Source organism: Syngnathus acus, chromosome 2 (genome assembly GCF_901709675.1).
Source record: "Syngnathus acus chromosome 2, fSynAcu1.2, whole genome shotgun sequence".
Taxonomy (NCBI): domain Eukaryota; kingdom Metazoa; phylum Chordata; class Actinopteri; order Syngnathiformes; family Syngnathidae; genus Syngnathus; species Syngnathus acus.
Window position 1 is genome coordinate 9,932,500 of NC_051088.1, and position 25,968 is coordinate 9,958,467.

The following is a 25,968-nucleotide window of genomic DNA, read 5'->3' on the forward strand; positions in this document are numbered from 1 at the left end:
TCTAAACTATTAAAGTGTTGGGCTTTCGGGTGATATTTCAGGATAAATCTAAAATGCAACCTTAGTTTGATCGTTTTTAAACATTAGAATGCTGTCCACATAAGTTTTTGTACAACATGCTGTTGTTCAGCTTGATCAGTTACTGATCAAAGTGTGGCCAAGTACCATGTGTTGGTTGTATGGTGTCATGATTTTAAAATTTGAATGCGTATTATTTTGTGGTCCAAAAATGAACTGTGCATTCATGTTGATGCTTCTCCAAAAGATGTTTACATCATCACTTCCTTTCTCATGGGAACCACACAGAGCTGCTTATTAAGGAATTTCCTCTGTCTAGCAGGTCACTTGAGTCTTTTTCTCCAAGTTTATTGAATTTTTTTTAACGACAACACAATGGCTCACATACATTGGGGTACATATGTGTATTTACATACAGGAGTCTTGCACAGTGGTTATCATAGGATGTCAACGCTACAGGACAGGCCTACAGAAATAAATACCGTATAACAAATATTTTAGATTTCCAGTGTAACGTTCTCTTGCAGATCACTATAGTCTTTAATTACAAGATGAACAATAAATAGCACATGTAAACTATGTATATACTATATATATGTATAAAAGATATGTTGAAACCAGACAGTGGAATTAGCAGATGACAATAATGTACACGCCCATTTCCTACAACATATCGTCTTCACATACAATAGATGAAATTTGAAACACGATGTCAAATAGAGGGTCTGCTTAGACACAAACTGCAGGCTCTGACCAGGCTGAAGCACGATTGCATTTCTTCATATGTGTAGTGACATGAGATGGAGTATGTCAAATCTTATTTTGTGTTTTTGAATAGGTGTATGAATCTTGATGACACAATTCAGACATATAGAAGAGCCGTATGTGTGAATGTGTAGAATTTGGTGTGTTCTTTAATTCAGACATCGAGCTAAAGCCGCATGCCTCTGTTCACTTACAAACTGCAGTGTTCCTCTCTCCTGATTGGCTGGTCAGGATTTATGACGGAAGAATCACAGCTAATACAACAAACACACTCCTGTTGGTCCAAACCAGACTGGTGACTGCTCAGCTGGGGACTTCCTTGCAACGGTTCTCTCAGCATTCGACTTTAACTGGTTCTCGATTAAAGACAGGAACACCAAATAAGAGGAAAGTTCTGGGATGCTCGTGGGATCCAATTTCCGGCTAATATTTTCCAAAGAATATACATTGATGATGAAGTCTAGTCTTTGCACTTCTCCAAAACAGTAAACATTGAACAGAGTGAATATCGGCAGCAGTGGATGCACCGTACAGTGGCAACAAACTGAAGCATCACAATATTAAAGTACATACTAAATGATTTGCTGGTCTATTCTTGTCTTGCCCTTTGAGCGCAATTACTTGATGTGACGTGAAGACAACAACTCAGATGTCGACTTTAAACAAAGCACCGGTACCAGGTCAGGGATGTTGAAAAGCACTCCTTGGCTGGATTTAGACTGTAGGTCTTTTGCCCAATTCCAATTTCATGCCTATAGTACATCCAATCTGCTTTCGATTGCATGTGGATTTTTTTTCTGCGTATACTGACGTGTATCCAAAGCAGGTAAGACAAAAATTTGAATTTGGTCTGTGATGCCAAATAGCATAAAAGCAGCCTTTTCCCTTTCTGTTATGTCTTCAGGGCAATCAGATGGTTCACTCCTGACTGGAATCACAACACATGCAAATATTTGGAAGCTAGCCCGCTAAGTGACATGCATGCTGCGTGTTTGTATGTGGGGGGGCTACTTTGTTGGGTGCAAGCATTATGGACACTGTGGCACTATTTGTCATTAGGCTACCACATGAGGCCCTTTAAGAAGACGACATGTGCAGGCGGAAGTTATACATGAACATAAAAGATGCTGGTCAAAACCCTCAACTTGAGTATAAAGCACAACCTTTTTGCAAAAGTCGGAGTCCAAAATATTCCAGGGACAATTTGATTAGCTGAGGGACTGTAGCGTTTTATATTTACAAAAAAATAAATAAATCCTACATTGACTGAATTGGCTGCCGTCCGCCTATAGAAGTAAATGGGTTGCGCTAGAAGAAGAAAGAGGAGGAGCTTCATCTACTTAAAAGACTACAAAGCTATCGATCACTATCGTCATCATCATCATTGGCGATGCGCTAGAGGAACGGAGAGAAAGGCTGCATGCAGATTGGTGGGGAGCAGGGTGCGGGTCCTCAGACATGTACAGTGTTTGGTCATCACCTGGGGAGAGAACAGTAAAATCATGATGAATATAATAATCACATGATTCTTGGGACAATTTGCATTGTATGCACGCGCACACGTAGAACCTGAATATAATTTTCTGGAAAATTTCACAACTTCAACATCTGGCTCCCAAGACTTGTAAATGTTTAGCTATGCATCACGTCAAAGGTCCGCATCGTGTTACCTCGGTATTAACTTGCAGCCGTTTCCTGGTGAACGACGAAATGTCTATTTGAATCGTCCACCTCGCTGCCACAGTGCGCATCACTCCTGCTTATAAAAACAGAAACACTCAACAAAACTCATCCAGTGGACCACTTGCGCTATGCAAATTTCCAAGTAAATAATGCTGGGTTTTTGGTCAGTAGTCCAACTTTTTCATTCAACCTGGCCAACATAAAAACTCAAATACACCAATGGGCGTCTCTACTGTTAACTTATATTCAGAGGAGATGAATTCATGCGGTGGTTGATGGACTGAGTCGTATGTTATCAAACTATTGACCAGCTCAGGTCTCTTGCTCACAGTACGATACAAAATAGTTCTACATCACTCCAAACCGAAATATTGAATTCAATACCTTCCTGACAGTGCGAATCAATACTTAGCATTATTGTTTTGGTGTAATAAATTTTCTGATATAGCGCTTGTATAGGATCTCATTGTTCAATTGTGCAGTTGTAAAGTGAAAAATCTCATTGTTCTCACCTGTTGTCATTGATGTCTCTTGTGTCACTGATGCCGTTTCCTGTTGGCAACAGAAAAGTAGTTTAATACATACTAACTTCTTCTTAACTAATAAATTGAGCTCACCGATTAAAAACCTATGCATATCTTTTGATTTGGTAAATTTGATAGGGTGAGGGAGATCCACGTGATGGAAATTCAACACCACAACTTTTAATAGTCACAACTTAAAATTTGATGCTTGGATATATTTGACATATATTGCAGGAGTGGCATGCTCACCGTTCTCAATGTTAAGTGGGAAGGATTCCAGTATGTCACCATTATATCTGCCTGCTCTGTAGCCCAGTGCTGTGGAAACCCTGTGAAACAACGAAGGGAGCATCAGAATAAATGCATATCACACATTATTGTAGTGAATCACATTTTACATACGTGTTGGTTTCAACAGAGTTCGGGTTGCAGTTGATGCTTGCGGAGTTGCTCGGCGTCATGTTGCTCTGAAAGACGGCATTGCTGAAGGTGTTGGCGTGCTCAGTGGCCCGGATGTACGAGTAGAATGGGTTGCTGGGAGAGCAGACGGGCATTTGCTTGGGCCTCACGGGCTTGGCTGGGGGTGACACGAGTACGATTGTTATCAAAGTGCATCACTTGCTAAACACATTCGTTAAGCGTCCATTTTCTCTTCTTTCATGCTCAGAAACCAAACACACAATAGAACCAGTACCAATCTGCGCGGCATGAGGGCGTCGCATGGCGTTTTTGGCCCTCATGGCGTCCTTGATGCGGTCGACTTCCTGCTGGTAGCGACGGCGGTCCATCATGGCGCCCTCCTTAGCGTCCCTCAGTGCAGTCTCCAGGGCCTTAACTCTCTCAGCAGTAGACCGAAGACGTTTCTCCAGCTTTGGAAGCTCACAACGCAGATCTGCATTGTCACGAACCAGCTGAAAAGTCGTGAGAGAGAGAGGGACAAACTTGAGTGCTACGCATGTCTCTCGAAGCACATAGAAATAAAAGAAATATCTGCCACATGTGTTTCTTACCTGTTTGTGAACCTTTGTAAGTTGGTCCAGGTTATTCTCAAGAAAGGAAATCTTCTGCTTCTGGGTGCAAGACCCCCCGCTATCATCAGGTTCCATTTCGGAACTCTGTACATTGGAGTGTTTATGAAAGTCTACTTCAAATAAACCTCTCAACATAATGGTGATCAAGTGTCGCATCATTTGTAAATGCAGTGGCTAACACTAACTAGCCACAACATTGGGTGCACCAGGCTGCCATTACAAATACTATAGGATTGGTGGAGGCTATTGGAGAGACTTTTATACAGGCCGACTTTTTGGAAGCTATCAGTTTGTGCAGCTATACCAAATGATGTGATGTTAGTAATGTTGAACTCTTAAGAGAGTATGCTGACTTACTTTTTTAACCCGCGACGTGAGGTCTTGAACAAACAGCTTGCGAAGGTTGTGGAGGGTCTGGAGCTCACGGGCCTAGGGCAAGGACGGGTGAAGCGAGGATTAGAAGGCTATACGTGGAAAATCCGATATTCCAGAAAGGATATGAAGGAATAGCATGGGCTTGTGTCAGAAGATGAAGTTGGTTTGAGGTTTACTCACAACAGTCTCCTCCAGACCCTTCAGGTCCTGTTTAGTCTGCTCATGGCGCTCGTGCAGGAATCTGAAAAATATTATTATATACAGTATTTAAAAACTAACAAAATATTACAGGTTAAAAAAACAGATATTTGACACTAATATTGAACATGTCTTTCAGTTGAGTGACTTACGAGAGCTCCTCCAGGCGCTCGCTCTTGGAGGTATCCTGACTTTTCAGACGTTCAAAGTCGGAGCGAACCTGAGCCAACTCCAGCTCCATCTTGGAATTACGACTGGACATGACACATGTTCCATTAATGTCATTCGTGACAATCATATCAAATGTGTGTTACTAGTGAAAAGGTACAGACTCCGTGAGTTCGTCGATGAGCCTCTGCTTCTCATTAATCTCATCACGCAGACGTGCCAGCTGCTTGTGATGGAGGCCGCGATGAGACTCGCCCTGCTGGCGGCTAATCTTCTGCATTGTTTCAAATTGAATTGAAAGGAAACAGAGGACATTATTCATCCATTTGTTTGTAAAAAAGTCAAATAAATGTAGACTTATGACTTCATTTTCCAAAAGCTCTTAAATGAACACTTAAGATAAAAAACATGAACATACTGTATGGTGAAAGACATCAGCATTATGTTGTGATCAATTTAAGAGCAATGCTATGATATTATACAACAAAGATAGAAAAGAATTACAAAACAATTCCTAAAATAATCTAACAGTAAATTCAAAATTTTTAAATTTAAATACAATGTAAAGTTGACTTTTAATTTTCTTGTGGGGTGGCTGTCCACTCGAGTATAAAGCTAAACTTCATTGTCTGTGAAGAAGCTTATCAGAAGTCTGCAGAAGACTTTTGACAAAAGGCATTTTTGACAAGGGGTTCTAAAGTCGCAAAATTGGCAAGTGAGTACACACCCACTTTGTCGGAATAGTCTAGCTCCTCCCGCAGTTGCCATAGTAACAAAACCATACATATGGAATTTGGATGAGATTGATATACGCCCCCATTCATTCATGTGGTAATTCTTTTTGATGGAGAAATGTCAGAGACCTTTTTATTAAGACACCTGCGAATTATTTTTAGTTTGGAAAAAATGCTTAGTTTGTCTACTTTAATGTTAGATATGAAAAACACAATTTTATACCTTCACATTTCCATCTTCACTCTCTCCTTTCTCTCCATCTTTCTCCTCCAGAAGGGAATTATCTTGTAGAAGAGGAGAAAATGGGAAAGGGTTAGATCACCAAACATAAACACCCACACAAATAAATAATGTGAGGTGAAAGATGTGCAAAAAAAAAAAAAAACACACTGAGTGTGTGAGTGGCCTGAGCATTACCTTGGTCTTGCAGCTTGGCCAACTCTTCGCTCAGAGAGTCGTGACTTTCCTCCAGAAGTCTCTTCTTGTGCTCCACGCTCTGCATGTACTCGGTCAGGGAGCGGATTTTTGCCTCATGCTGCGATGAAATGTTAGCACTCTCACCAGTTACATGAGAATCACGGAAGAAACCTTCTTGATTCACTCCATCCAATTTCTTCACCTGAGAGATGAGGAGGTGGCAAGAGGAGAGCTCCCTCCCAGTCTCCTCCATCTTGCGGTGGCACTCCAGCTGCATGTTCTCCAGTTGCCGACAACGCTTCACCATGCTCTTCACCTCCGACTTGATCTTGCTGATGTACAGACGAGCTACCGTAAACTCCTCCTCGATGGCGCCGCTGATCTCCACCGGCTGAACGAAGGAGCAAACATGGCTTTCAGGTGCCGTTCATGCATCAGAATTTGTTCGTTTGATGAAAAACATCTCATACCCATCTATTCGTCCATCTATCCATACTCCAACTCACCAGCTTGATTTCACCATTGCCCACAATGGAGCTGAACTCACTCAGGTCCCTCATCAGTCCATTAAGGACGTCGGCGATACGCTTCCTCTGCTGACCGCTCACTTCCTGCATGCGAGACAGCTCCGCCTCCAGCTCCATCAGACTCGACTGGTTCAGACAAGGGGGCAGAATGTAATTCCAACTGAAATGGTCATCTAATGGCATACATGTGTGTCTTCCTACAAATTGGAATAAAAGTGGAAACTGGAGCATATTTCTGTCACACTCTTCTTCTTGAACGTACCATTTTCTGGGCCAGCTGATCAGCCAGCAGCTGGTTTTGCAGACCTTTCTCCTCCACCTCCTGGCTCTTTTGGTCATAGTTGATAGCCAGCTCCTCCAGAGCCTGCAGCACCTCCTTCACCTCGGCCTTGGCGCAGTCGCTTTCCACTTGCAGCCTGCCGAGCTCCGCCTGCACCTTGTCGCCGTCGCCACGCGAAGACGCCAAGAGCTGCCGGTCAAGATGACACACGTGAGAAAGACAACTTGATGTGTGAGTCTGCTTGTGCGAGTTGGTGTGTACCTCGTCCTGATCCAACATTTGCTGCTTCAGTTTCTCCACCAGCTGACACTGCAGGTTGATCTCATCATCCTGTAACGCACATCGCGTCTCCATGACAACAACCATGTCCATCCATCGAGTTTCTGAAACATTTGATCCTGTCTCTGATTGTGATGATAAGCTTACCTTGTCGTCCAATTGCTTGTACAGTTTGCGGATCTCCTCTTCGTATTTCTGGCGCTCCTCCTCGGAAATTCGGACCACAATGGAAGAGGTGTCATTATCCAGGATGGGACGCTCTTCCACCGACTCATAACGGGTCACAATCTCCGGTTGGGTCCTCTCCGTCTCGGGTACATCCTCTCCTGGAGGAAGTGACAGTGACACTGAGAGTTGCATTATTTTTTTTCAAAGCATGTTCATTTGGTTGTCGGCTTCTGTTTCGCTCACCATTCCTCCAGCGGTTGAGCTCAGCCTCCAGCTTTTGGATGCTGTCCTTCAAAGTCTTGTTCTTCTCCTTCTCTTTCTCGTACTTCTTCTTCCACTGCTCAGCTGTCAGTTCCAAGTTGATGGAGGCCGTGTTTCGAATAGTCTTAGCACTGTTTTGTATCGTATGTAACACACAGAGGAGTGATGAGATGGCATTGTAATGAGAATAGAAATGAAATGAAATGTCCAAAATGTCGAGTTAAGATGAGGAATTAAGATTCATGGACAGCAAAGGACTGAAGTCCAAACCATGATTGATAATGTTTGTCCAATTTTTTCAGCAACAGTTTTCTGGTGAAAGGTACTAATAAACAATCACCGTTGTCCAAACATCAGTGTGGACTTAGTCTCGGCGTCGTTATAGCTGGAGGGTGAGCAGCAAATGAACATGGTGGTGCGACAATTCCCGCCAAGAGAGTCCTGCAGGATCCGCGTCATTTTGCTGTCACGGTATGGCACGTGGCTTTTCTGGGAGAAGAGGAAACAGACATGTCGCCTTTGGAGGCAAGGAGGGAGCTTAAATAGGAAGAGTCACGCGAGTGAAGGCTCACCGTGCCCTCGGCCAAGGCCGAGATGACATTTCCCAGAGCTGACAGAGACTTGTTGATGTTTTTGGCCTCATCCAGTACTGCTCCTGCAGCCCCCGTCTTACTGACCTGGTGAACAGAGTCAGTAACGTCAAGTTACAAGTCAAATACAACACCTGACATCTCCTATTGGGAGAATATGGTTGGGTAAAATTCACTCAAATTTGTTTGAATTTTTAAAACAATTTAGAACATTATCTACCACTATGTGGCTCTTTTCTGTGACCTGGTCACAATTGATGTTGATTTTTATCCCACCTTCTCGCTTCCTGCCAGGTCCACCAGATAGAGTTTGCCACAAAGCTTCTGCTCCGTCTCCACGTGCTCCTGCTTGATGTTGATCAGGAAGATGCTGTGACTGCGAGAGCTGTGTTCATTCATGTCTGCGCAAATACACAAATAACACCATTTTTAAAATATGTATGGTGTATACATGTTATATTGATCGTTTTTATGAAAGAAAAGCTGAATTTATATTATATTATATTATATATATATATATATATATATATATATATATATATATATATATCTATCTATATATATATATTTTCACCTTTTCATCATCATATTCCTGGCTAACAATTAAATAGCTGTGGCAGATAGAAATTTATGACATTTGATACTGGCTGGTGGAGAGTGGGCTGCTGGCTTTGAAGCATTGCTAAGGTGCCCTTCAGCAATGCACTATACGCCGCACTTCTAAGGACACAATTGCAAGGCTCCCTCCGAGAATCTGCCCGATATTTCTGCAAAAAATGAAAGGCCGTAGCTAACTAAAATGGATCGCACTGGAAGAGGCTACAACCATAATGTGAGCTAAAATATCACATTTGAATGTCTTTTAAATCAATTTGTGTATGTGTATTAATAAGTTTGTGGAAAATGAATAGATAATGCGACTTCATAATCTAATTCTGGTATTTCACATATATTTCAGAATTATCATGGCATGAATGCTAATGAACCGTGAAAGAACAAGCAGATTTAAATGAATGATTCTGTAGCGTTAGAAGCGGCTCTTTTTGCATGAAAGAGACTCAACAAATCCCAACTGTAAGTGCAGCAAGGTGACCTCATCATGCAGAGCATGAGGCAGCGCTATCTGACAATCTCTTCCCAAAATCAACGTTCAGGTTTCAGAACTCAGAACGCTGTCCTTGCAGCACAGTGAGTCAGCATGAATGACGGCATCATGGATGAAACCAACTTGCATTGTTAGACTTTCTAATGTGTCTGCTCCAGCGGCTGTGCGTGTGTGCTGCCATGGCAACACGTTCTTCCCATCTAATCAATGTTGTGACCGTTTTCCAGCACGCAATACCATGTAATCCATAAAATACACACACAATCCCCTTGGTCCTAATCAGCCCAGTGGTTTATGCATGAGTCATCACAGTTCCTCAAACACAATATCAATGAAACACATATTCAGCCTACATAAAGATAAAAAGTCAATGAACAGGGATGAAAGGACTGTAACCTGAGAGGATTTAGGGAATATGTCTGTGTTGGTTGGGGGCTTTAATGTCTAGGTTGAAAACATTTTACTCCAACCAGGATGACAAAGGCATCTGTTTTTGTTGGCGACGAGCTGACTTACTGGTAACAGCAACATGGCGGTTTGATTTGCCCTCATCAATCAAGTCCATCACCTCATCCGGGCTGGAGACAAAGCGCTCAGTGCACCCCTGAGAATTAGATACAAGGTTTAACATTTAATGGATGATCACAGAATGCAGTCATATATTCATGCACTACGAGGCCTAACGGTCACATACCTTGACATATGGCACACGGTTCTTATCCTCGTGGACGGACAGGTTAGTTTTGGTCACTAAAAATACAAAAACAATTTGCAAATGCCGAAATATGAAATAAATGCTGCTATTCACTAAACATTCAGGCACTCACCATCCAGCAAGTCACGGATTTTGTCCATGTAGATTTCAAAATATGAAACCTTATAGAGACAAAGTAAAAGAGAAGATTATGCATGATAAACACAAAATATAAACATAAATTCAACCAACAGACGGTAATATTTGAACCTTGATGTGGAATTCCAGGTTTTCGTCCATGGCAAAGATGTGATTGAAGATGTCCTCTGCAATGCGAGGGATGATGCCCATCTGGTGAGGGTCGTGCAGCTTGCCCTAAAACAGCAAGTCACATTGTAAAATGGGAAAAGACTTGAACTGCCAAGCACAGATTGTCTCAAAATAAAAGTATCTGTACCTCCATGGTGTGAGTCTTGCCAGAAGAGGTTTGTCCATACGCAAAGATGGTGCCATTGTAGCCACCCAACACATCTATAGCAGTGAGATTAAAAAAAAAAAAAAAGAAACGATTTTAGAATTGTTAAATACTTTGTAAATGTAGTTTGGATGCGTACCCTTAACAATCTGCTTAGCACAGGTGTTGTAGACTTGTTCCTGGGTGGTGTTGGTCGGAAAAACTCGATCAAACGCGTAGGACCTGCCCTGCAAACAGCAAACATGGGGAAGACATGGAAAGTTAAAATGTTGCAATTCAACATATATTGGATAAAGTCGCTGTCGGGTCAATTTCATACATTTTGACGAATAAATACTATAGGTCTGGTCGCACGCCACCTTTTATTCTTTACACATTATCAATCAAGTGTTGGATATATGTAGCTTAAGAACAAATTGGATAACTTTCCTTTATGGTCCACACTGTCTGAGAAGTGGTTTTTTTATTCAAAGTCTAGTTTTTAAAGACAATAACAGTTAAAAATAGTTAGGTCAGATACATTTGAGTAAGCCTATTTTGTCGAAAGTGGATAGCTGGTGGAGGCGCCAGCTGCAAAAGTTAAGCTTGTGTGCAGATCCACTTCTGCCTAGAAGACTGCCTATTCAGCTCACTGTTTTGTATTGCACGACTTATTGCTTTCATTTTTTTTAAACAAAGAATGAAAAAGATTATGTAACCACAGTCGTTTGCTTTTTGCCTGGTTGTGGAAAGCCGTGTATCTGATGCGGATGCTTGGTGCTCATGCCATGTCTATAGCATTTTAATCGATGACTGTACGAAATTCAATATTATTATTCAATATGTGGTTGAAATTTGTTTTATTTTGGGAAGGTGTTGTGTTGATGTGATTGCACCACGGTATATTAGGAGTGAAACCAATTCAACAGATGCAGTGTTTAGTAACTTTTAGTGCAAATCATTGGTGTTTTTTCAGCTACAAAAAAAACGCTACAATTTATCGGTTAATCGGCTCCGTTACAATGGGGTTTCCACGGCGACATTTAAAAGGCTTGAAATAACTTTTTTTTTCTTTAAAGAGCAGTCTGGCAAATCAATAACTGCATTAGAGGAGCAACCTTCACATTTTGAGGAGCTTTTTTTTTGCAGGTTAATCATTAATCAAATGATTAAAACAAGGAGATGGATTTTCTTATAATCCAATCCAACAAAAAAAAAAAAATTGAAAAACTAATCAACAAACAGATTGTTAAAATAATCCTTAATTGCAGGCCTAAAATACAGCATGCACATCAAAATGGATTTGGTGGCTTGAGTGGCTTTTTTAATGGCCAGGTCGATCGCCTTCAACTTGAAGTCTGCATCGTCGGCATTACATGGCATTTTTAGTATGATGACGCAGTATGCTTAAACAGAGCAGATCTGAATGATTTAACCTGTGCCAATTTGTTGAGGAATGTAACATGGATGTTTTTGGGGTTCAGTGGGAGACAGCCAGAGCATGAGACATGAAAAGCTGAGATTTAGATCATGAACCTCTGAACTATAAGGAAGGCGTACTAACCACAAGGTCACAATGCTACCCAATTTAAAATAGCTGACAGTAATGTACGGAAATGTTTTTAATTTAAATTAACACCAAAAAAAACACATCAACTGTGTGACACAGGGATGAGTGACTCAGCACAGACAAAGGCGAGCAATTAAGTCACGTAGCGCCATTCTCTAACGTGGTACACAAGGCAAACGCAGTAGCAAAAGGGACTATTAGCATGGAGGAAAAAAGAGGGTACTATTGGGAATCAGGCACTTGGGAGGAGCTTCAACAAGGGAAGAGAAAGCAGGTCAGTCACTAATGTGCAGGCTGGCAGATTATTGATCCAATTTGAGAAGTCACTTTTGGACTCCATTATTGCTTACGTACAGCCTTCTCTCGCTTCTTTGAGTGATGTGTATACTCATAAAACAATACAATCAACATTACATGAAGTAGTAAAGAAAAACACAACCCTAGCTTGGTTTAGTCTTGTTTTTGAATAGAGCCATCTTATTTCCATTCATTACTTATCCAGAATTAAGAGAACAATGAAAAAGTGTGTGTTAAAACTTGAATCGCATATTATGGACAATAAATCAATTGGATTATTGGATCGGTTGGATTAAAATCCATTTTTTTATATTGATTCTATAGCAAATATTTTCTAGTTTGGCATTGTTATTCAGGGATTCTTTAAACAGCAACTGTTTTAACAATGAAACCTTAAATCTTTGTCCCACAAGAAAAAAAATATCTGACCGCATTTTGCCTTCTTTAGTTATTCAATTAATTAATCAATTAAGCAAAATAGAACGCTTATCAATTTATCTATCATTCTTGAACTAAATGACCTCACAAACATAAATATCCGCACAAGAATAGCGGGATGCCAACTATTGTACCGCACAAAGGTAAAAGACAAGAACTCGGCGACACACACACAATGTTATTAAGGCCTAAAGCAATGATTAATTGATGAAGGGCCCTGCGTGCACAATGAGGCGACTCCCTTTTCTGTATGTGTGTTGATTTATTTATTTTTTGCTTACCCCGACGAGGACGGTGTCATCTCCTTGGAATTTGGGCAAGAAGAGGTCCCCCCGAACGATCTCGGACTGGTTGAGAGGACGAAAGCGACACAGCACTTTGATGTTGCACTCGGCTGGGACGTCGGCCATGGCGCAGATTGGATGAGGAGGATGCAGAGGATGAGGAGGCTGGCGAAGATGCTGGTGGCGGCCTGGAGCCGATGCGTCGGGGAATGGGGAAAAAAACGACGAGAGAACCACGGAGGTCGCTCCTTGTTTTTCCAGGGGGCAGCAAAGAAGCTTAGGGTGTTCTTTCTTTTTTTCGACTATTTAAGCGTCGAAAAGAAACACGAAGCTTGGCGGCGTTTCCGTGTCGCAGTGAGCGGGGAAGGCGCTTATTAGTCGTCCAAACACCAAATGACCGGCCTACATAATTAAAAGAACAGATTAAATCGTGCCCTCCGCTTCTCTGGAAGAGATATATGGTGTTGTGTAGCTGCCTTTTCTCTCTTTTGGGGTGCGTCAGGCCGGCTGAAGGTGAGCGATGCTGTTGGAAGGGCAGTGAGGTACAAGGCTACCACAGCGCCCCCCCTCGGTGAGGTCCGCAAAGGGCGTGGCCTGCATCCTCGCAAAACTGGTACCCACAGACATCATTTTTAACGTACATACCCGTTTAAGCATAACCGATTGCGTTGACATAGGCGCCGTATTGAATGTGGCAAATTCAAGTCTACGCAGTCAAAAAACTGCCAGTTTGGCTTTAGAGTCAGGTGCTTCTACTCAACCGGAACTCGTGTAACATCTTTTTAACTGACACTTCACACATTCGTAATGCAGCTAACTTGTGGGTGCGAACAATTTTTAGCACTTTGCAGGTTGTTTTATGATTGTCCATTGACTTGCATTGTTTATGGGCAGATCTGCCACATCCAAGATGGTGGATTCACTGTTGCGTCGCAGCTACCGGTCAACCACCTTAAGGCAGTGTCTAGAGTGGTACCCACCTCACCACCATTGTTCAGCTATGGCTCAGCATCCTGCTACCGCAACGGCTGCAGCTTGTCTTCATCCTCTGGGGAAACCACAACCAGCAGAAGGAATGACACACAACAGCGACACGTCATCAGCACTCATCCTGAAGCCAGGATTGAAGATAGGCGATATGAAACGTCACAACAATGTTTCTAGGCAAAAAACGCGGCATTGAAAAATATCAGCAAGAAAAATATATCTTATGATTGTGACATGTGCTCATTTAATGTGGTTACCAGATTCCATGTTTTTAAACTTTTGTCAGGAGTTTTTTCTTCCCGTTTTGCGTGATGGCCATCTCGATCTGATTTTTTTATTTCGGCAAGTGCATGATCAACATTCAATACAACTTCATTTCACAGTGTGTTTTACATGACTTGTCGAAAAGGGAAGCGGGTTGAAGCAATGACATACAATGACTACGAAGTCAATTACATTTAAAATTGGTTTGGATGTTAAACGGTGAGCATGAATGGGTACCCTGCTTTACATGAATGTAAAAATTAAATGAACCCAAGAGTAGATTTTCTGTAAATAGTTTTAATATTAAATAAAAAAGACTCCCATATAAAAAAGAAAGCTACAGCCCACAATTTAATCATTTTTTTAAACATAAGTATTGAAAGCCAGGGGGTAGAATGAGAAAAGTACTCCCAGAAAAATTCACAATTGTTTGCACTCATCTCTTTTCTCTAAACCATATAAAATCATAATAAAACACATTAACTGTACATATGTACAAATCTCCAAGTGTATACAAATTGCATAATTTGCTTTTCTTTTTTTGTTAAATACAGCAAGAGATGCCAGTATTTTGAGGGGAGGGCAGTGTGAGGATATCATTTCATAATCTACAGTTAGACAAAAACTCATCAAATCCACATTAGGTATCACAGCTCTGGCTTTTAAGAATCCCCATCTTGTTCATGATGGAGGGGCTACATGACGAATGGCTGTATACTGAAGGGAGGACGTAAGAAACCCAATTACGGTGGCTTTATATGAAGGAAAAATAAAACCATACCTCTAAGCACCATCTGAAAACATTTGAAGGGTGCCTTACCGAGTCCTTTCTGTGTTTGAACAGAGGGTCTCATTCATGGCATGACCAGAATTCCAACTATAGCACGGCCGGAAAGTGAGGGGCTCAGCAATAGCACTGTTGTCCTACACAATCAACATTATTAAAAAAGACACACACACACACACATACATACAATGACATACACACTTTCCACAGAGAGCATGGTTCAAGTAGACGGGCTTCATTGTGACTCACAGTAACACATAAATGAGAACAGTACACTTGTTATTCTGGGTAAAATGATATGACGCTAACATCACGAAGAGAGCTGTGATCACACCAAACACAACCATTAGCGTGTGAACTAGACCTAAGAGTGAGAAAATAGTCACTTTTTTTAACTTTCTATTAAATTATTTTCTCCTCCTGACCGGAGCTCGTCCTATGCTTTATTTTCCACCTGTCTCCATGGCGTTTGTTAACATGAACAGCATTAGTGCAGTTGACTGAGTATGAAGATAAAACAAACAAAAAAAACATAGGTGACATGAGTGTGTGAGTGCAGGCAGGGGCCAGGAGGTGATGTCTGTGATTGGTGAACAGCTGTGATTGACAGCTCCCTCCACCAATCACTGCCTCTGAGACCTTGCCCCTCGTCTCCTCCGGCCTCGGACTGATGTGTCGGGCTTCAACAGGGCCGTCTGCAATAGAACGAAGGACAGAAAAAAGAAAAATGAACGGTTATCACTTTGAACAATAACTATAGGAACACTGAGGGGAGTGCAAATATTGTTTTGTTTTTATTTACCATTTACACAACATCTGAATTTGGACGTTTTGAGAAATATTGGGACTGAATATAGCAGCTTCACCGGTTTATCGATTGTATTTGTTTACAGATTGAGAAAGATGATCGGTTTAATCATGCGATGCTTTAATCAATCAACTGTGCATCTCTTGTGCTGCTGCCACTTCCAGGAAAAAATGACTCATACCGTAGTAGTAGCCTTAGTTTCTTCGAGTGCTGTAGCATCTACGTCTCTGAAGTCCTCCAACACATTCTGCAGCCTGATGCACAAAATATAAAACAGTGAGACATTGACATGATGAAAAAAATAAATAAAAAAAAGACCCAGCTCAAGAACTGCTGACAAAGAAACTTACGTTTGTTTTCTTTTTCTCCCTCGGCGGGCTCCAGAGACAGTTCCTGATTGTTCCTTGGTGAAAAATGCATCATAATGACATCATTGGTCAAGGACGTAAAATCCATTAGTTGATTGCAATGCTTTAGTCATCAACATATCGAATCTGTCAACATTGTCTTGGTACTCATTTAGGATAGTGGTAGTGAGTATTGAAATATTCAACAAAGAAAAAGATCAGCAAAGTTGTGTAGTTGACAGTTTTTCTGACTTATTTGCTGAGCTATATTGGAATATTCACCTCAGTTCCAGGATAATAGCAATTTTGCCAACTCTTCGGGTGTCAAAGACTCATGTTAACTTACATTAAAATCTTGCTTGACACTCCAAACAGTGCCTTTAAAAGCCATTTCAACCATGTGTGTGTGTCAACTAGATGCTGAGATTTTTTTCAGGAATCCTGTGGAGTTCCCGTGGGATGGGAGTCAATTTTACCTTTAATCAAGGGATAGGGACAGCACAGGTTGAAACTTTTTAGTATTATTATTATTATATAACATAGGAGCGGTACGGGAGTGTGAGTCAGGGAAGCAGCACAGGGGCGGGCATTGTTTTCAGATGGAACGGGACCATTTTTTTTTTTTTTTTTTTTAACTATGGTCTCAGACTGGGACAGGATGGAATTTTTCTGTGGGAGTGGGATGGGACGGGCGTGAAAATCCACTCCGGTATTACCGTCTCCAGTCATTGTGTGTATATAGTCAATTACAGTATGTTAACTTTTGATCAGAGCCATTAAGATTTTCAGTTCTCAGTATAATTTGAAAAGGGCACACAAATAGCTTCCCTGATCACTATTCCTAAATCAAAAGTTCTCAGTGTGATCGGTGATAATTTCCCAAAAATGGCCAATATTCTTCAGATTTTGCCAGTGTAAGCAACTTTATGATAACAACTGTACTAACTTGAGTACTGTACATTTCTATTAGCCAGGGGCAGGATGTTGTCATCATCTTGTGGCATATAAGGAGTATAAACGCAATTGGATGACTTTCAGCAAATAGCCGAGAATAAGTTCCACATAAAAAGATGCAGCCCGACCACCTCATTTTGACAACATGCTGGACTAAAAAGGGAAACAGCAGACACTCACCCTTCCCTGTTCACTGTGCAGCATTGTTCCTGGTGTATCCTCACGGGGCCTCCCACTGCAACCATCCCTGGGACTCAGATAACCCGTCTGTCTCTCCACACTGGTGCAATCCGTTTTAGCTTCCTCCAAGTATATGGAAGCCTCTGGATGAGTTTGTCCCTCCACCATGACTGCTTTTCTTCGTAAAGGCGATGTGTCGACATCCTCGGTGGGTTTGGGCGTACCCTGGGCTGGAGAATGGGCTGCCGCTTCCAAGCTGAGGCGGGACAAGTCTGGATTTCGCAAGGAGCAAGCCCGCCTTGGGCTGAGGGAGACCGGCGCACTCGCCTGGTGCTGAGCTGGGGCAGTTGTGGAGAGTGTGTGGTGCTCCATGGGGAAAGTGACAGGCGGTAAGGCACAGAAAGGTGATGTTGGGTCAGACGGACCAGAGCGGACCCCATCTTCCTGCTCTTTAGCGTTAATTTGAAGGAAGGATGTGTAAATTGTATCCATGAACGAGGTGTAGGGGTCGATGACGGGCCTGTCGTCGGACGCTCGCTGTGGCGGACGGCTAGGTTCTTGGACAGGCGTTGGAGCCGGATTAGCAATCTCTTCAGGAGAGATCTGAGAGGCTGGAATATCACAGTCAGGGGTGGGGCTCTGTGTTTCCTGCAACGAGACTGACTTCTCTTCCTCGGAGGATGGTGCAAGATTCAGCTTAAGGGAGAAAAACAAAAATAGAAGTTTATATTAACCGTGTGAACACAGTGGGTAAAGCTCGTCAAACTGCATGGTTTTACCAACTGTCATTTTTCAATTCTAACTCATACCGATACCGACATTTATAGACTGTACAGTCTGGTCGATGTTGATAGCCCATTTTCAAACTGTCATTGTGTATCAAAACAGATTAAAAAACAGTTCTACGTAGAGTTAATGCTAAAAACAAAGCAATGTGATTCTCGTGTGTCACCTGCACTGAAAAGTCAACGAAAGCGACCCATATTGTGCAGGTAAAACGTGAGAGTTACTTACCTGAATGTTGTTGAGCAAGTTGATGGTCCCATCGGGACCTTGCAGGAGAGGCATGCCCAAAGATGAGGCCTGAACCGAGGGTAGGAGGATGGAACCGGCTCCAATACCCACCATGTTATGGAGCCCGGCGATACCAGAAATGTCTCCTATAAAAAGCAGCGTTACAAACATAACACACGTGCTGGCTGTCAGCTTTAAATCCCATGGGACATGGAGCGTCAGACGTACGATGCTGCTCACAAACTCACCTAACACAGCAGGGTTAAGCAAAGTGGGAAGCAATTGCTGGAGAATGGAGTTTTCCTTGCCTTGGAGAGAAAGAGGGATGAGGGTGTCCACACCCGCGTCAGACAGTTCCTGTAGGATAGCAATAGAACGATCAGAAGTGTGAGGCGAACCTAAGATTTATATGTATGCATCAGTGTTGTAAGAGTTTGAAAGAGTTTTTTCCACAGTCTTTCTCACTTTGACTATTGTTTTTGAATTGGTTAATTATACACGCACGCACGCACGCACGCACTCATGAAGCAAAGTTTAAATAGACATATTGCTCCATTTACTGATGAGGTATTGTTTTGTTTTTTTAACTTGGCAATCAGCCTCCAAAATACTGATCGTGCAAAACTTATGTCACACTAAAAGTATGTCGAAAATGTTCATTTTAAAGTAAAGGTTGACAATGGTTTGCATGAAAGTACTACATTAAAACAGACAGAATAAAAACTTTCTGGATTCAAACGTAACAATCACGAAGAAAAATGCAATTAACACAAAAGGAATAGAGATAATGAAACCAATGTGGACAGAAACTCAGAGTTTACCCAAGGAATCTATGACAAGGTTAGAGGAAAGAACCTAAGGAGACGAGGAGCGTACCTGAGGTTGGGTATGCTGAACAGGAGTTAACTGGGTGTGGGATAGGTCTGCTGCATTTAGGGCAGCTGTGAGGAGGGCAGGGCTTAAAGGCAGGAAGGTCGCTGGATGAGGAGGAAGGGCAGTAGGAAGCAGAAGAGACTGCAGAGCTTGAATAGACCCCTCCGCTCCAGGCGGGAGGGGAAGGCCCTGCATGAATTCCAGAATCCCCGACCCGTGAAGAGTTGAAGGATCCAGAAGAGCAGCGGCCTTGTCCAACGTGAGGCCCTCCAAGGTGGCAGGGATCTGTGGCGGTTGCTGAAGAGGAACCTCCAAGCTGACCTGACCCAGCTGACTCAGTCCAGATAAGGGTAACAAAGGCGCCTGGTGTTGCCCAAACAGCAAAGACGCCATAAGCAGAGCTTGAAGACTTGGTTTTTCTGTAAGCCCCAAATCAGATTCCTGTCCTGTGGCAGAGACTGAAGTTGGAGGTGGGATTGGGTTTGGAAGGCCCACTAGATTGAGAGGTAAGTCCCCTTGCATGCCGCTCAACAGGGGCAACAACGGAAAGAGAGGATTACAGTTTAGTTGTTGCTGCTGCTTCTGTTGCTGATCCTGGCTCTGCTGCTGTGTCTCTGCTTGTATCATTAAGGACTGCTGCTCACCAAGGTTTTGTGTTGCAGCAGCGGAAGGTGGCACCTGTGCATTTTGCCCACCCAACCACAACCCTCCGAGCTGTAATGAGGAAAGGACCGTAGGGTCCAAGATGGATGGCAGGCCTCCTGTGGAAGACAGCAGCTGAAGTAGCTGCTCTTGGTTCATGAAAGGGAAGGCCTCTGCCAGAGGTAAAGAAGTCTGAAGACTGTCCTCCCCAAGCTGAGAGGAGCCGACGACATCGGAACCAGTGGGTGTCAGAGGTTTCGTTGAGGTGGAGTTCTTCAAGTCCCCGCGTCCAGAGTCACCGGAACCTGCAAAAAAAAAAACAACGGGCAAAAATATGAATCAACAAACGTTTATCTGATATAATATAAAAGCTGTACTCAAGAAAACGAGTTACACAAGTAAAAGAAGGGCTCAAATGTTCAAATGCAGAGGGGGTCAACCCAAACTTGCAACGCCTTAACATTAACAAATAACATGATTACACGAGCATTATTCACCTGCAGTGTGATTTTCTTGGGGAAACATCACTACATCTGTTGTATGGTCAGCCGAGCTGCGTTCCTCCTGCCGTACAGTGGAGGATGCTGCAAGGAGGGCTAGAACATGATTGCTAAGATCAAGAGGTTTTGGTGAGGTGGGTAACGCCGCAGACACAATGCCTTGTGCGTGACTCGGGTCTGCTGTCGACATGTCGTTACTGATCATGCTCTGCGGCGAAGCTTCGGGTGAAAGTACCCGGGAAACAGTGTCAGTTGCTGGAATGTGATTCTCAGTTGGATGATGCCTGTCCAGTGGAGTAGCGGCCACATGTACAGATAGGCTGCTGCTGCTGGGTAAAGCTAAATTTGAACGTGTCGAAGAATGTTTTTGTAGAGGACTTAATCCCACAGACTGAGACTGCACTGATCTGAAATGAGTAGGGGTGTGAGGGGGAGAAAGCATCTCTGGAACCAAAGTTATTGTATTAGTGTTACTGGTTCGGCATGGTGACGGAGGATGCGGGTGGTTAGAATGAGAATTTATAGAAGAGGGTGAAAGTTCAGGGCTTTGTGACTTAGTGTGTCCGCCCCCTTCAACAGTCAAAGATGCCAAATGACATGGAGCAGCGTTGGAAGCCGAAGCTGCGGCCTGAGCATTCTGCACACTGAGTAAGTGCAGCAGAGCAGAGAGGGGCTGGGTTGGAGGATCCAAGCTAAGGGGTGTTGGTGCCGGAGTGATATCCAAGGACTCTAACTCTCGATGTGCCGTCTGTTTGGAAATCAGGAACTTGGACGTCTGCCCTGGCGGCAAATGACGGTGGTGCTCGGAGGTGACGCCACTCGGGTTCTGCATATCTGAGGCAGATGCGAGGCGAGGGAACGCCGAAGATGATAAGTTCATAGCGGTAGCAGAGGCAGAGTCTCCGGGCGAGGTCCTCTGCGGCCCGTTGGCCAGCGGCTGGGTGTCTTTGATCATGCTGAGAACAGTGGGAGATCGCCGTCGTCTCTTTCTGTGCGATGCATTTTGTTCTGTTTTAGGAGGCAACTGGGGCAAGGAAGACGCCAGGGACTGGGCCAGGGCGTGGGATGAAGGAAAGAGGACAGAAGAGGCTGCTGCTAGACAGGGATAGTGAGGCCTAGAGGCAGTTGTAGGGGAAGAGAGGTGGCAATTTTTTAAAGTGCTGTTTGTTACCTTTGTCGACTGTTTTTGCTGTGCCTCAGTCAAGATTTCCAAGGAAGAGGACACCCTTGTTTGGCTACAAGCCACATTTGAGCCCTGGCCTTGGGTTACCTGGCTAGCCAGCTGAGCTTTAGCAGCCGCGGAGAGCAGACTGCTTGCGGGAAAAGAAGTTGAGGACGACAGCTCGCCCTGGTGACTGTGGTGGTTTAAAAAAGCCCCCAGAGTAGTGCTGGAAATCCCTGCAGAGTTCAACCCAAAAGCTGGCGCTACTGTGCTGGGACTCGCTGCACTCTTTGAGGGTTTCCGAGGGGGAGTAAGAGGACTGTGACTGCTTTGGTTAGTCAATATGTTGGGGTTGGTCGAGTTTGGGAGGTGGTGGTTATTATTAGTGCTACTGTTGCCTGAGTTCTTGAACTGCTCCAAAATGTCCTCCAGCTTGAACTTGAAGATGTGGGGGACGGGGTTTGGTGAACCACAAGGCAGAGGGGAGTGTGGAGAGGAAGAGCAGGACTTCCTCCTCCGCGACAAATTACTCGCCGTCAGTCCTTCAGCTACCGCAGTGGAGCTTCCGCCCTGATCAGAGACATAAGAGGGGGAGGCCGAAGGGTGGTGGGACCGCTGCTGAGGAGACACGCAATTCATGTTATGGACAGATGGAGAGAGGATGGGAGTGGGTGAGAGGGGAGAGCCTCCACCTATGACCCCATAGGGATGCTGCGCTTGAGTCTGTGATACTCTGCCACCCATGATGAAGCTTTTAGGAGAGGAGCAAGGAGGTGAAGGTTGGGGCCTTAGGAGAGGGGAGGAAGGAGTTTCAGGAGTTTGTGGCAGTTTTTGACCTTGACTACCATTTTGAGGAGTGAGTGTGCGGGGTGACCTTTGGGCAACATGGTAAGAAGAGAATGGGGGGCTGCTGGAAGTGGTAAAGGGCACAGTTTGAGGAGGTGGAGGAGGGTGAAGCCTTCGAAAAGCATCAAGCGGATGGTGAGAGTTTGCGCCTGTGTGAGGACCTGGGGAGGAGCCATTATAAGGATAAATAAACTTGTGAGAGGAACTGGGGCTGGCACAGGTATTAGGGTGTGCATTATTCTGAGGTTGTGCAGGAGCCGGATGAAATTTGGGGTGGTAAATGCCTCTGTCCTCTTCTTCCCGCTCAACAGGAGCCCTCTTTGGGTTGCAATTGCCCATTCCCTTGCTCACTTCTGAAAGAAAAAGAAAAAAAAAAGATAAAATATTGTTGCTTTCTCATGACAACTTCCAAAGTGGGGCCTGACTGATTAGTCGGCCGGCCAATATTAGGCCTTTCGAAAATAACAATTGGCCAGGGTTTTGCCAATTGAATGCCAATATCATCGTATTTTCTCATGCATTAGTAAATATTTTTCCTCAGGTATGGGCTGGAAGTAAAGAACATGCACGACGGGCAGAATGCTGTTTTGTGAATTACATCCTTAGCCTTACCCTCGCATATGCCCATTAAGACAAAAAGTCGACAAGTAATGATGCTAAGATAGTATTTATTCATGCTTAGAGTTCACCATTAGCGTGTTGGTACCAGTATTTATACATCTGCTAAATCAATTTGGCTTTTACAATGACTGTCTGCATGGCTGAACGGAGGTTACGGAGGTCTTACCAGGGTGATGAAGGTTAGCAAAGGGCATCTGTGACGCCTGCATACTGCGACACAGAGCAGCCATCGCCACCACTTTCCTCCGATGGTTGCACAGTTTGGTCATGTCCTGCTCCGCTTTGCCGATAGGCTGCTTGTGCTGCTCTACCTTTACCCCTAAAGTAAAGTTGAAAACCTGTTGGAGGTAAAAACAAAATGAATAAAACGAGCCTCCATGTTGTTGTACTGACACTAAACTAAATTCTCTTCAATGTCACATTTCGATAGACTGATGATTGCGCGAGCAAACAGCTTTACCTTGTTGATGACAAGCGGACACTCCAGACCACATTTACAGGTGCCATCAGTCAACAGATAGGTCTTCACCTCATCCAGGGAGGATAGAGAAGTACCACTGGGACTACATAAACAAACGCATATACACACACACACACAAGTATTTTGTACCTCCTGGCTTACTGATATGTGGAATAGTTTCAGAGGTGAGGTTTTATAGATCTTAGTTGGTTCTTTGACTTTCTGCCGAACACCACAAAAAAGTCAAATGATCAATTTACCATTATGGATTCATGTCAAATGTTTAGCCACAGGTTGCTTACATAACTAGAAAGGCAGTAGAATGCAGGTGTCTACCAAGAATGAACGATGAAATGTCAAGATAACTTTAAAAAAAAAAAAAAAAAAGGTTTGTAACAAATTTGATTCACATTTTGATACTCTGATATTCTTAAAAACTATTCATTAAATAAAATGGGCTGATTGTACGGTAGGTAGTCATTTGCTCTTCAGGAGCTTTGCATGTGTCAGAACACATCACTGCATAAATTAATCAGAACAAAAAAACATTTCCTAACCCTTAATCACAGATCAAATTACATAGTTTCGGGGTTACTTGAAAAAAAATCTCTTTCTTCATGGTTGAATCAGCATCATCAACGCACCTGACATACGCCACCTGGCCGCAATGCACTCTCCTTTGCCAGCCGATGGGGACGTGTATGGCAGCGGTGACCACCCCAGTCTTGTCCCCACTGCCAGTGTCACTTCCTCCCATCATTCTGTAGATGCAGCCTGCCAGCGGCTTGCCACACACACCAAAGAAATTGTCACTCAAATAATTCTTTTATGGTTGTAGCTGCAGTCAAACATCTTTTAAACACTTTTTGTCGTAACCAAAAACATGGGTATATTTTTTTTATTGTTTGATTGGGTGTCGTCACTGCCCAGTGTCTCTGCAATATATTACAGTTAAAGTAACATTAAATAGTTGTTTTAAAACCATCCATCCATCCATTTTTGGGAAATCCTCGAACAAGGTCCAAACCGTGATTTCAGGCAGTGTAGTGATTTCTGTGTGCAATATATATAAACAAAAAAGCTGATCATCTAACTTATAAGAAGATATAAATAAGAATACCTTGTCATCTTTGGGAAGCCAGGCTCAGGTTTGGCTAGGGTATTGACTGTTGGATGAACATGCTGGTGGGTTAGAAGCACACAGACTGCCAGTTAAACTGACTCAATGTCCAAGTGTTCCCAACAACCAGGCCGATCCTCTACTCAGAAGGATGAACGCTGCAGATGTTTATTCAGTTCACATCCGAGGAGGAGCTGAGATGAGGATGATGATCCTGCAACAGAAACGTGGAGGTGGATTATGTAATATGGGAAGTCCCACAGTAGCGGACCACTTACAAGATTTCTCGATATACGATTTACTTGGATCATAGATTTGGAGATAGAATACACTGTCCTCACAAAGAGAACTCCGTCGAAAGTTCATCACATGCTGCCGCTACTTTTAGATGGGAGGGTGTGTTAAAATATAGGCCTATGTTTTAGTGGGGGTCCATCTGCATATCTAAGATAAATATGCAACAACTAGTGCACACGCTTTAAGAAAGCAAGCACGGCTACAAATGCCTAGCATGTGGAATAATGTAACGATGAAGTAATACATGTCAGAATTGACGAATCATGGTAAAAATAGAATCTAAACACCGCGATTGACACGGCAGGCTACAATGCTAGGCTAAGAGCTAAGCTAGCAACCGCGTCCACTTTGTAGTGTTGTCGTGACAGCTGTCAGGCGCACTCAACTCTTGCACATTAGCCACGACAATATGCAACAAACCTCACACGCAACTGGGCAAGACACACACTCTTATAAATACGTCAAATAAGATTGCCCAACGAAGGGCAAAAAGGTTGCGGGGATAGGCGGGGTGAATGTATGCACCTTTCTTGGCGTTGGGATCTCTGTGTTGGCGAAGTTTTGAAGTCTTTGCTGGCTCGCGGGAGAATCAAGTTAGCTGGCTAGCTAATGAATGCTTTTTGACGGATACAACGTTGACACAAACATAAAGAAACACTCCCAGCGTCGCTGGCGTAGTCGCGCAACGAGCGGCCGACGTGTGAACAACGTGCGCAAGTTCAATTTACAGACAAAGGGCAATAACGCCGCAGTTTGACTGCGCCCTGGGTAACGGGGGCTAAGGCTAACTCACAGAGGTTAGCGAAGCCGAGCTAACTGACTGAATTTACTTGATTTGGAGTGTCCCGACAAGAGTAGAGGCTGTCCCGCTGCCGGTTCAGACTTATCCAAGACGTTGTTTTCGTCTTCGTACTTCTAGGCCGTCTTGCATGCAGATATATTCCAATAATCATCGCGAGCCATGTAATCCCAAATTCACGGTTGCCTTGTTTTTTGTTTTTGTTTTTTTAATTTTAGATTCAAAGCAAAAAAAAAAAAAAGAATGGAGTTTGCCCACGCGCATGCGCACTGCGAGCTCGAGGAGTACTGTACCCAACATGCAATGGGAGCTTTGTCAGCTTCCATGGACATGGTTCATGCTGTTAAAAATAAAAACGGCGCTTCAGGTCACAAGTCATCGTGCTCACATAGAGGCGAAAATTATCATATGATTGGTAAATTAATATTCATCTTAATATTTAACAT

At 43.3% G+C, this 25,968-nt stretch overlaps 2 protein-coding genes and 1 long non-coding RNA gene across 4 annotated transcripts; 1 reads left to right on the plus strand and 2 right to left on the minus strand.

The window, feature by feature from the left end:
- Positions 1-341: 341 nt before the first annotated feature.
- kif5aa (kinesin family member 5A, a) lies at positions 342-12,987 on the minus strand. The gene is made up of 29 exons (XM_037270046.1): positions 12,859-12,987; positions 10,433-10,520; positions 10,276-10,349; positions 10,089-10,193; positions 9,952-10,000; positions 9,819-9,874; positions 9,641-9,728; positions 8,296-8,420; positions 8,002-8,106; positions 7,770-7,918; positions 7,412-7,560; positions 7,148-7,326; positions 6,983-7,051; positions 6,704-6,910; positions 6,421-6,567; positions 6,117-6,305; positions 5,915-6,032; positions 5,720-5,781; positions 4,927-5,036; positions 4,747-4,848; positions 4,577-4,637; positions 4,379-4,450; positions 4,001-4,105; positions 3,685-3,901; positions 3,393-3,567; positions 3,240-3,319; positions 2,979-3,018; positions 2,454-2,539; positions 342-2,263 (listed from the first exon to the last, which is right to left on the minus strand). Exons 1-28 carry the CDS (start codon positions 12,985-12,987, stop codon positions 2,461-2,463), a joined length of 3,129 nt encoding a protein of 1,042 aa, XP_037125941.1. The 3' UTR covers positions 342-2,263; positions 2,454-2,460.
- Positions 12,976-14,838, plus strand: LOC119133862. Its single transcript, XR_005100207.1, has 2 exons — positions 12,976-13,474; positions 13,756-14,838. It is a non-coding gene; the product is annotated as an uncharacterized LOC119133862 (long non-coding RNA).
- Positions 14,438-25,743, minus strand: mbd6 (methyl-CpG binding domain protein 6). Of its 2 annotated transcripts, none has more exons than XM_037270027.1 (13): positions 25,554-25,743; positions 24,427-24,640; positions 23,951-24,090; positions 23,307-23,409; positions 23,013-23,184; positions 20,215-22,578; positions 19,079-20,022; positions 18,451-18,559; positions 18,203-18,348; positions 17,189-17,884; positions 16,058-16,110; positions 15,889-15,961; positions 14,438-15,594 (listed from the first exon to the last, which is right to left on the minus strand). In XM_037270027.1, the coding sequence occupies exons 3-13, from the start codon at positions 24,064-24,066 to the stop codon at positions 15,523-15,525; spliced, it is 4,848 nt and encodes a 1,615-aa protein (XP_037125922.1). In that variant the 5' UTR covers positions 24,067-24,090; positions 24,427-24,640; positions 25,554-25,743; the 3' UTR covers positions 14,438-15,522. The 2 variants fall into 2 exon arrangements, with proteins under 2 accessions (XP_037125922.1, XP_037125929.1); XM_037270034.1 differs by lacking the exon at positions 25,554-25,743 and adding an exon at positions 25,249-25,540.
- Positions 25,744-25,968: the final 225 nt, after the last annotated feature.